The sequence below is a fragment of the Clarias gariepinus genome, chromosome 1 (genome assembly GCF_024256425.1).
Source record: "Clarias gariepinus isolate MV-2021 ecotype Netherlands chromosome 1, CGAR_prim_01v2, whole genome shotgun sequence".
Classification (NCBI taxonomy): domain Eukaryota; kingdom Metazoa; phylum Chordata; class Actinopteri; order Siluriformes; family Clariidae; genus Clarias; species Clarias gariepinus.
This window is the reverse complement of record NC_071100.1, coordinates 51,795,001-51,807,500: the sequence shown is the minus strand read 5'-3', so window position 1 is coordinate 51,807,500 and position 12,500 is coordinate 51,795,001. Positions and strand designations below refer to the sequence as shown.

The 12,500-nt window shown below is 42.5% G+C and overlaps 1 protein-coding gene across 3 annotated transcripts in view; it reads left to right on the top strand.

Moving 5' to 3' along the window:
* Nucleotides 1–12,500, top strand: part of myo9b (myosin IXb) — a 65,007-nt gene that overhangs the window by 23,249 nt on the left and 29,258 nt on the right. For all 3 annotated transcript variants that reach the window (XM_053485502.1, XM_053485349.1, XM_053485426.1), the window contains exons 11-16: nucleotides 953–1,074; nucleotides 1,175–1,316; nucleotides 1,440–1,635; nucleotides 3,236–3,305; nucleotides 3,442–3,534; nucleotides 6,026–6,065. In XM_053485502.1, coding sequence (XP_053341477.1) covers nucleotides 953–1,074; nucleotides 1,175–1,316; nucleotides 1,440–1,635; nucleotides 3,236–3,305; nucleotides 3,442–3,534; nucleotides 6,026–6,065 — 663 coding nt within the window. The remainder of the gene's footprint in view (nucleotides 1–952; nucleotides 1,075–1,174; nucleotides 1,317–1,439; nucleotides 1,636–3,235; nucleotides 3,306–3,441; nucleotides 3,535–6,025; nucleotides 6,066–12,500) is intronic.

The window sequence follows — 12,500 nt, the reverse complement described above, 5'->3', positions numbered from 1 at the left end:
TGAATTCGTTTAACTCCAACGTTTCCCTTTTTTTTTCTCCGATACGCGGCTCATTAACCCTTGAGGGAATGAACTGATGCCCGAGGCGTCAGTCTGTAGTTATATAGCGCCACTCAGTGGTAGAAGTCAGCAAACGCACAAACCCAAATGCCGCCACCGCATCTGTACACACGACTGCGCACACGTACACACGACTACATATAATTAAAAAAATGTACAATTATACACAGCTATACACAATATACAATTATAGATAATTATACACAATGTAGACCTTTACACAATTATACACATCTATAAACAACTATACACAGCTATAGATGGCTGTACAAGCCTGCAGGTTTTTGAGAAAGGGCTACTAGTTTTGGAGAAGCATCCTGACCTCAGTGATGTCACTCAGATGCTTCAGGTTATACTGTACTAGATGTGCCTTTGTTTGCGAGGAATTCAGTTGTACACTCATATATTAAAATATTCAAAATTGTATAGTGCCATCTGTTGAATTCTGCGATTAACTAATGATTTTTCCAAGGTCTGTTTTTTTTTTTTTTTTTTTTTTTTATGGCATAAAGGTGTTTTCCATTTCTATCCATTTATATTTTAAATTAGCGTATCTTCTCTTCTCGTTGGCCGATTGTGATGAAACGAATTCTATATGTTACCTCAAGCTCGGCCAAATACACCTGTGAAAACGCCATTAAAGTTTTTATGTGATGCGTGCACAAACACAGACAAAAATTCCAAAAACCATCTTGCTGTGTTCTATTACTCATCTTAATGATGGTGGTGTGTGTGAACATTATGTTTACATTTACATTTACATTTACGCATTTGGCAGACGCTTTTATCCAGAGCGACTTACAGAAAGTGCTTTAATGTTTACATCATTGGATACATACTTACACTGGGTTAACTGGGTTAATAACTAAGTACCATTATGTTGGTGTTTTAGAGGGAGTATACGTCGGAGGGAATCAGCTGGACCCCAGTGGGCTACACGGATAACGTTGGCTGCATCGATTTGATCAGTAGGAAGCCCACAGGTCTGCTGTACCTGCTGGACGAGGAGAGCAGGTGAGCTCCAGATCTGCTCACATAAACAGCGCATTGACATTTTAGCACAACATCTGCCCTTATCTGCCCTTATCTGCCCCTCCTGTCTGCCCCCCTTCAGTTTACCGCAGGCCACTGATGGCACGCTCTTGGAGAAGTTTAAACAGCAGCATCAAGAGAACAAGTTTTTTGTTTCTACAGCGGTTCTGGAGCCTGCCTTCATCATCAAACACTACGCCGGCAAAGTTAAATACCAGATAAAGGTAGTGTCATGTTCACCTCTATATGTTAGTTAGCATGCTAGTTTTGTTTGGGTGCACAGCCTCATGCAACATTTAATGCATTATTTCATGATGCACTAACGAAGCTGCTTCACGTTCTCGCAGGATTTTAGAGCAAAAAACACGGACCACATGAGGCCCGACATCGTGGCTGTGCTCCGCAGTAGTGAGAGAGGATATCTCAGGTGGTTAATCGGCTCAGACCCTGTTGCAGTGTTCAGATGGGGGATCCTTCGGGCCACCGTACGCGCAGTATATGCCATTAAAGGGGCGGGGCGACGCTGGGCTTCTGAACATCCAGGTAACAAACCAAGTTGTTTGCAGTGTGAACGTTGGTGTTTATTAATATAGTTACATAACATGGGGATGCGATGATGTAATGTAACACAATGACTTACGCTGAGTTACAAGTGTGTAACACTGACGGTGAGGTAACTCTGCTATGGTGAGGTGACGTGATGGTGTGGTGAGGTGACGTGATGGTGTGGTGAGGTGACGCTGATGGTGTGGTGAGGTGATGGTGTGGTGAGGTGACGCTGATGGTGTGGTGACGCTGATGGTGTGGTGACGTGACGCTGATGGTGTGGTGACGTGACGTGATGGTGTGGTAAGGTGACGCTGATGGTATGAGGTGACGCTGATGGTGTGGTGAGGTGACGTGATGGTATGAGGTGACGCTGATGGTGTGGTAACGTGACGCTGATGGTGTGGTGAGGTGACGTGATGGTATGAGGTGACGCTGATGGTGTGGTGAGGTGACGTGATGGTGTGGTGAGGTGACGCTGATGGTGTGGTGACGTGACGCTGATGGTGTGGTGAGGTGACGCTGATGGTGTGGTGACGTGACGCTGATGGTGTGGTGAGGTGACGTGATGGTGTGGTGACGTGACGCTGATGGTGACGCTGATGGTGACGTGACGGTGTGGTGACGTGACGCTGATGGTGACGGTGAGGTGACGTGATGGTGTGGTGAGGTGACGTGATGGTGTGGTGAGGTGACGTGATGGTGTGGTGAGGTGACGTGATGGTGTGGTGAGGTGACGTGATGGTGTGGTGAGGTGACGCTGATGGTGTGGTGACGTGACGCTGATGGTGTGGTGAGGTGACGTGACGCTGATGCTGTGGTGAGGTGACGTGATGGTGTGGTGAGGTGACGTGATGGTATGAGGTGACGCTGATGGTGTGGTGAGGTGACGCTGATGGTGTGGTGACGTGACGCTGATGGTGTGGTGAGGTGACGCTGATGGTGTGGTGACGTGACGCTGATGGTGTGGTGACGTGACGCTGATGGTGTGGTGAGGTGACGCTGATGGTGTGGTGGGGTGACGCTGATGGTGTGGTGGGGTGACGCTGATGGTGTGGTGGGGTGACGCTGATGGTGTGGTGGGGTGACGCTGATGGTGTGGTGAGGTGACGCTGATGGTGTGGTGACGTGACGCTGATGGTGTGGTGAGGTGACGCTGATGGTGTGGTGAGGTGACGCTGATGGTGTGGTGAGGTGACGCTGATGGTGTGGTGAGGTGACGCTGATGGTGTGACGTGACGCTGATGGTGTGGTGACGTGACGCTGATGGTGTGGTGAGGTGACGCTGATGGTGTGACGTGACGCTGATGGTGTGGTGACGCTGATGGTGTGGTGAGGTGACGCTGATGGTGTGGTGAGGTGACGCTGATGGTGTGGTGAGGTGACGCTGATGGTGTGACGTGATGGTGTGGTGAGGTGACGTGACGCTGATGGTGTGGTGAGGTGACGCTGATGGTGTGACGTGATGGTGTGGTGAGGTGACGTGACGCTGATGGTGTGGTGATGTAACGTTGATGCTGTGGTTATGTAACGCTGATGCTGTGATGATGGAACATTGTTGCTGGTGATGTAACCTTGCTGTTGTGTGTATTGACAGTAAGGCGATACTCCCGTAACACGCTGACGGAGCTGAGAAGACCGAGCTCCGCCATTGGCCGACTGATGAGGTGAGACTTTGACCAGATGTTTTTTTCTTTAAACGTTTTATGGGAACATCTCTACCACACTGAGAGTCTGAGCGTGCTGTTATTGATCTTTTAGATGAAAATGTCATTAGTGTTTCCTGGTGTTTTCTGTGTGCAGTCAGCAGTCTCTCCTCGATTTCTCCTTCGACCACTCTGAGGAGAACCCTCTCGAGGTTTTAGAGGACGTTTTCGCTACATACGAGAATAAGAAGTATGTTTGTACGGTCATGCAGACGTGTACACACACACACACACACACAGGTTCCCCAGGGTTACTGCCTTCTCACTTGGCATTCCTGTGCATTTCAGAAATATTGACACCCTTCCTCACAGTGAGAGTATCTTTAAACCATGGAAGAGTAACACATGCAGGTGATATTTGTAGCTTAAAAACTTTTCTTTCAAAATGATTAGTACCAGAATAATATTTCAGCAACACTCTGCCCCTGAGAGAAGAGCTTTGAAAGGGTTCTTCATCTTCCTCCTCGGTCCACGCTCAGCTGTCTGACTCCAGGTTGAAGTTTACTTCATTATTGCGCATCACCTGGATTGTGCAGGTCAGCAACTGTCTGAAACTTCTGTAACCAGGTTTACATGTATGCAAGGTCCAAAAATAGATTTAATTTGACCCCATTCCTAAATGAATCGTAAACGACTCGTGTGAAGCAGTTGGAAGATTTAGTCTGTCTAAACCCCGCCTTTCCGTGAGCCCTCACTGCTGTGATTGGTCAGATGACGTGGTGATTTATGATTGGTCTACCGCTACAGCGTGTGTCAGAAAACGAAACGCCCATGACCATAACTGAACGCCGGCTCTGGAGACGCGTCAATACATAGAAAAGATGGCGTCGGTTTTACCGTATCAATTCGAGCCGGAGTCTGACGATGAAACGGTTGAAGTGGCATGACTGGAGCGGGACGTCTCTCAGTGGATACAGCGTCTTCTTGACATGATGTAAAGTTAATCCCTGTGGAAATTGTACTGTTCGTGGGCGGGCAAGTTGTTCGTGACGTAGAACGTGGGCGGACATTATGCAAATATGTTACGGAGTGACGTGGATCCGTAAGAGAAAAAGATTTGAATTGTTAACGACTTGTTTAGGCGAATGTGTTTAGCCGATTCGTTTTTAAATAGACAAAAACTTTATTTATCGTGCACTGTCAGTGTCACAGATAGTTTATGTTCACATACAGCTACATGACACACTGCATGAAAGATCAGATTTAAAAAAAGTATAATAGGGGTACTTTATAATAGGGTATATGTAAAGATATTTATTTTTATTAATTTCATTTATTTTATTATTGGGAAATATCAGAATGTGTACATTATTTTATCATTTTGTCTGGCTGCTTACGTAATTTCTCAACAACAAAAAATCGGACATTACGATAAAACAGTTAATCAGTACTTGAGTTTCTTTTCACCAAATCCTTTTTTCACTCTCACTTGTGTAATATTATTTTGAAGTACAGCTGCTCTAACTTGGGTACATTTTTGGCTCCTCTACCCACCTCTGATTAAAAGTCAAAACAGGTTCTCAATCAGCTATGCTTACTGAACAAATAAAATACTTATTTTTAAAAAGAATTTGGGGGTGTCAATACTTTTGGAATTTGAAAGTGCTCAGTGTCTGTTAAAATGTAAAGGGTTCTTGGTGATTAAATTTGGGACTCATGCATGATGTCATGCTTCAGACTGTACAGAAATTAATGCATGTGTTAAATTAATATTAATCAGTTGTGCGTCACCCTTTTATTTTCTCTGTGCTAACAGCTATGGGGTTACACAACACTCGCACAACACTCGCACAACACTCGCACAACACTCGCACAACACTCGCACAACACTCGCACAACACTCGCACAACAGTCACACAACAGTCACACAACAGTCACACAACAGTCACACAACAGTGCGAAAACATTAAAGCAACAATGAGACAACAGTGACACAACACTGTACTCCTCTCCTCTCCAGTCACTGTGTGTAGTGTTTGGGACGCGACCCTAACCCCTCTCCTGTGTGTCAGGAAGTTGCATGCCAAAGTCCTGCGCTCTGTATCGCGGTTCGGGGGCGAAGCTCCTCTGAGGAAATTCCGCCACTTTTCCCCGTGAGTCTGGGCCTCTGTGATCAGCTGATCAAACTCTTCCTCTATAGAGCTCTATAACGCTTCATAACCCATTCATTCGTCCTCTGTATAACCCCTGACCTCCTCACTGACCCTGATCACTGTGTTCCTGCTCTCTCACTCACTCTCTCACTCACTCACTCACTCACTCTCTCACTCTCTCACTCACTCACTCACTCACTCACTCACTCACTTCCTCTGCCTCGCCCACGCTCACCTGTAACACCTCTATAACCTCACACTGCCAATGCTTTCTGTAGGAGTGAATACAGTACGGATCTGTCTCTCTGTCTCTGTCGTGTCTGTGTGTGTCTGTGCGTGTGTCTGTGTGTGTGTCTGTGTGTGTGTGTCTGTGTGTGTGTGTCTGTGTGTGTGTGTCTGTGTGTGTGTCTGTGTGTGTGTGTGTGTGTGTCTGTGTGTCTGTGTGTGTGCATCTGTGTGTCTGTGTGTGTGCGTCTGTGTGTCTGTGTGTGTGCGTCTGTGTGTGTGCGTCTGTGTGTCTGTGTGTGTGTGTGTGTCTGTGTGTGTGTGTCTGTGTGTGTGTGTGTCTGTGTGTGTGTGCCTCCCTAGGAAAAGCCGATCCGGGAGACAGAAACAGATCATCCCCAAGGTAGCACTGTTCTGTGATATTTCACACACTAAGATCACACACACATGTACACACACACACTGAGATGAAACACACACACTTAGATGAAACACACACCTACACACTGGGATTTAACACACACACACACACACACACTGAGATTAAACACACACACTGAGATTAAACACACACACACACTGAGATTACACACACACACACTGAGATTAAACACACACACACTGAGATTAAACACACACACACTGAGATTAAACACACACACACTGAGATTAAACACACACACACACTGAGATTAAACACACACACACTGAGATTACACACACACACACTGAGATTACACACACACACTCTGAGATTAAACACACACACTGAGATTAAACACACACACACTGAGATTAAACACACACACACACACTGAGATTAAACACACACACACACACTGAGATTAAACACACACACACACACTGAGATTAAACACACACACACACTGAGATTAAACACACACACACACTGAGATTAAACACACACACACTGAGATTAAACACACACACACTGAGATTAAACACACACACACTGAGATTAAACACACACACACACACTGAGATTAAACACACACACACACACTGAGATTAAACACACACACGCTGAGATTAAACACACACACGCTGAGATTAAACACACACACGCTGAGATTAAACACACACACGCTGAGATTAAACACACACACTCTGAGATTAAACACACACACTCTGAGATTAAACACACACTCACACACTGAGATTAAACACACACTCACACACTGAGATTAAACACACACTCACACACTGAGATTAAACACACACTCACACACTGAGATTAAACACACACTCACACACTGAGATTAAACACACACTCACACACTGAGATTAAACACACACACACTCTGAGATTAAACACACACACACTCTGAGATTAAACACACACACTCTGAGATTAAACACACACACACACTGAGATTAAACACACACACACACTGAGATTAAACACACACACTCTGAGATTAAACACACACACTCTGAGATTAAACACACACACACACACACACTGAGATTAAACACACACACACTGAGATTAAACACACACACACACTGAGATTAAACACACACACACACTGAGATTAAACACACACACACACACACACAGATTAAACACACACACACAGATTAAACACACACACACTGAGATTAAACACACACACACACACTGAGATTAAACACACACACACACTGAGATTAAACACACACACTGAGATTAAACACACACACTGAGATTAAACACACACACTGAGATTAAACACACACACTGAGATTAAACACACACACTGAGATTAAACACACACACTGAGATTAAACACACACACAGAGATTAAACACACACACACTGAGATTAAACACACACACACTGAGATTAAACACACACACACACTGAGATTAAACACACACACACACTGAGATTAAACACACACACACACTGAGATTAAACACACACACTGAGATTAAACACACACTCTGAGATTAAACACACACTCTGAGATTAAACACACACACACTCTGAGATTAAACACACACACACTCTGAGATTAAACACACACACACTCTGAGATTAAACACACACACTCTGAGATTAAACACACACACTCTGAGATTAAACACACACACACTGGGATTAAACACACACACACACACTGGGATTAAACACACACACACACACTGGGATTAAACACACACACACACTGGGATTAAACACACACACACACTGAGATTAAACACACACACACACACTGAGATTAAACACACACACACACACAGAGATTAAACACACACACACACACAGAGATTAAACACACACACACACACTGAGATTAAACACACACACTGAGATTAAACACACACACTGAGATTAAACACACACACACTGAGATTAAACACACACACACTGAGATTAAACACACACACACTGAGATTAAACACACACACACTGAGATTTAACACACACACACTGAGATTAAACACACACACACTGAGATTAAACACACACACACTGAGATTAAACACACACACACTGAGATTAAACACACACACACTGAGATTAAACACACACACACTGAGATTAAACACACACACACTGAGATTAAACACACACACACTGAGATTAAACACACACACACTGAGATTAAACACACACACACTGAGATTAAACACACACACTGAGATTAAACACACACTCTGAGATTAAACACACACACACTCTGAGATTAAACACACACACACACACTGAGATTAAACACACACACTAAGATTAAACACACACACAGAGATTAAACACACACAGAGATTAAACACACACACAGAGATTAAACACACACACAATGAGATTAAACACACACACAATGAGATTAAACACACACACACTGAGATTACACACACACACACTGAGATTACACACACACACACTGAGATTACACACACACACGCTGAGATTAAACACACACACGCTGAGATTAAACACACACACGCTGAGATTAAACACACACACGCTGAGATTAAACACACACACGCTGAGATTAAACACACACACACACACTGAGATTAAACACACACACACACACTGAGATTAAACACACACACACACTGAGATTAAACACACACACACACACTGAGATTAAACACACACACACACACTGAGATTAAACACACACACACACTCTGAGATTAAACACACACACACACTGAGATTAAACACACACACACACACACTGAGATTAAACACACACACACACACACTGAGATTAAACACACACACACACACACAGATTAAACACACACACACACACAGATTAAACACACACACACACACACAGATTAAACACACACACACACACAGATTAAACACACACACACACACACTGAGATTAAACACACACTCACACACTGGGATTAAACACACACACACACACTGAGATTAAACACACACACACTGAGATTAAACACACACACACTGAGATTAAACACACACACTCTGAGATTAAACACACACACTCTGAGATTAAACACACACACTCTGAGATTAAACACAAACACACACACACTGAGATTAAACACACACACTCTGAGATTAAACATACACACACACTGAGATTAAACACACACACTCTGAGATTAAACATACACACACACTGAGATTAAACATACACACACACACACTGAGATTAAACACACACACTCTGAGATTAAACATACACACACACACACTGAGATTAAACGCACACACTCTGAGATTAAACATACACACACACACACTGAGATTAAACACACACACTCTGAGATTAAACATACACACACACACACTAAGATTAAACATACACACACACACACACACACACACACTGAGATTAAACACACACACTGAGATTAAACACACACACTGAGATTAAACACACACACTGAGATTAAACACACACACAGAGATTAAACACACACACACTGAGATTAAACACACACACACTGAGATTAAACACACACACACACTGAGATTAAACACACACACACACTGAGATTAAACACACACACACACTGAGATTAAACACACACACACACTGAGATTAAACACACACACACACTGAGATTAAACACACACTCTGAGATTAAACACACACACACTCTGAGATTAAACACACACACACTCTGAGATTAAACACACACACTGAGATTAAACACACACACTGAGATTAAACACACACACTGAGATTAAACACACACACTGAGATTAAACACACACACTGAGATTAAACACACACACTGAGATTAAACACACACACAGAGATTAAACACACACACACTGAGATTAAACACACACACACTGAGATTAAACACACACACACACTGAGATTAAACACACACACACACTGAGATTAAACACACACACTGAGATTAAACACACACACTGAGATTAAACACACACACTGAGATTAAACACACACACTGAGATTAAACACACACACTGAGATTAAACACACACACTGAGATTAAACACACACACTGAGATTAAACACACACACACAGAGATTAAACACACACACACTGAGATTAAACACACACACACTGAGATTAAACACACACACACACTGAGATTAAACACACACACACACTGAGATTAAACACACACACACACACACACACACACACACACAGATTAAACACACACACACAGATTAAACACACACACACTGAGATTAAACACACACACACACACTGAGATTAAACACACACACACACTGAGATTAAACACACACACTGAGATTAAACACACACACTGAGATTAAACACACACACTGAGATTAAACACACACACTGAGATTAAACACACACACTGAGATTAAACACACACACAGAGATTAAACACACACACAGAGATTAAACACACACACTGAGATTAAACACACACACTGAGATTAAACACACACACACACACACTGAGATTAAACACACACACTCTGAGATTAAACATACACACACACACACTGAGATTAAACACACACACTCTGAGATTAAACATACACACACACACACTAAGATTAAACATACACACACACACACACACACACTGAGATTAAACACACACACTGAGATTAAACACACACACTGAGATTAAACACACACACTGAGATTAAACACACACACTGAGATTAAACACACACACTGAGATTAAACACACACACAGAGATTAAACACACACACTCTGAGATTAAACATACACACACACTGAGATTAAACATACACACACACACACTGAGATTAAACACACACACTGAGATTAAACACACACACACACACACTGAGATTAAACACACACACTCTGAGATTAAACATACACACACACACACTGAGATTAAACACACACACTCTGAGATTAAACATACACACACACACACTAAGATTAAACATACACACACACACACACACACACTGAGATTAAACACACACACTGAGATTAAACACACACACTGAGATTAAACACACACACTGAGATTAAACACACACACTGAGATTAAACACACACACTGAGATTAAACACACACACAGAGATTAAACACACACACACACACACAGATTAAACACACACACACACACAGATTAAACACACACACACACACTGAGATTAAACACACACTCACACACTGAGATTAAACACACACACACACACTGAGATTAAACACACACACACTGAGATTAAACACACACACACTGAGATTAAACACACACACACTGAGATTAAACACACACACTCTGAGATTAAACACACACACTCTGAGATTAAACACACACACTCTGAGATTAAACACACACACTCTGAGATTAAACACAAACACACACACACTGAGATTAAACACACACACACACACACTGAGATTAAACACACACACACTGAGATTAAACACACACACACACACACTGAGATTAAACACACACACTGAGATTAAACACACACACTGAGATTAAACACACACACTGAGATTAAACACACACACTGAGATTAAACACACACACACAGATTAAACACACACACACACACACAGATTAAACACACACACACACACAGATTAAACACAAACACACACACACTGAGATTAAACACACACACTCTGAGATTAAACATACACACACACTGAGATTAAACATACACACACACTGAGATTAAACATACACACACACACACTGAGATTAAACACACACACACACACACTGAGATTAAACACACACACTCTGAGATTAAACATACACACACACACACTGAGATTAAACACACACACTCTGAGATTAAACATACACACACACACACTAAGATTAATCATACACACACACACACACACACACTGAGATTAAACACACACACTGAGATTAAACACACACACTGAGATTAAACACACACACTGAGATTAAACACACACACTGAGATTAAACACACACACACACACACTGAGATTAAACACACACACACTGAGATTAAACACACACACACACACACACACTGAGATTAAACACACACACTCTGAGATTAAACACAAACACACACACACTGAGATTAAACATACACACACTCTGAGATTAAACATACACACACACTGAGATTAAACATACACACACACACACTGAGATTAAACACACACACACTGAGATTAAACACACACACACACACACTGAGATTAAACACACACACTCTGAGATTAAACATACACACACACACACTGAGATTAAACACACACACTCTGAGATTAAACATACACACACACACACTAAGATTAAACATACACACACACACACACACACACTGAGATTAAACACACACACTGAGATTAAACACACACACTGAGATTAAACACACACACTGAGATTAAACACA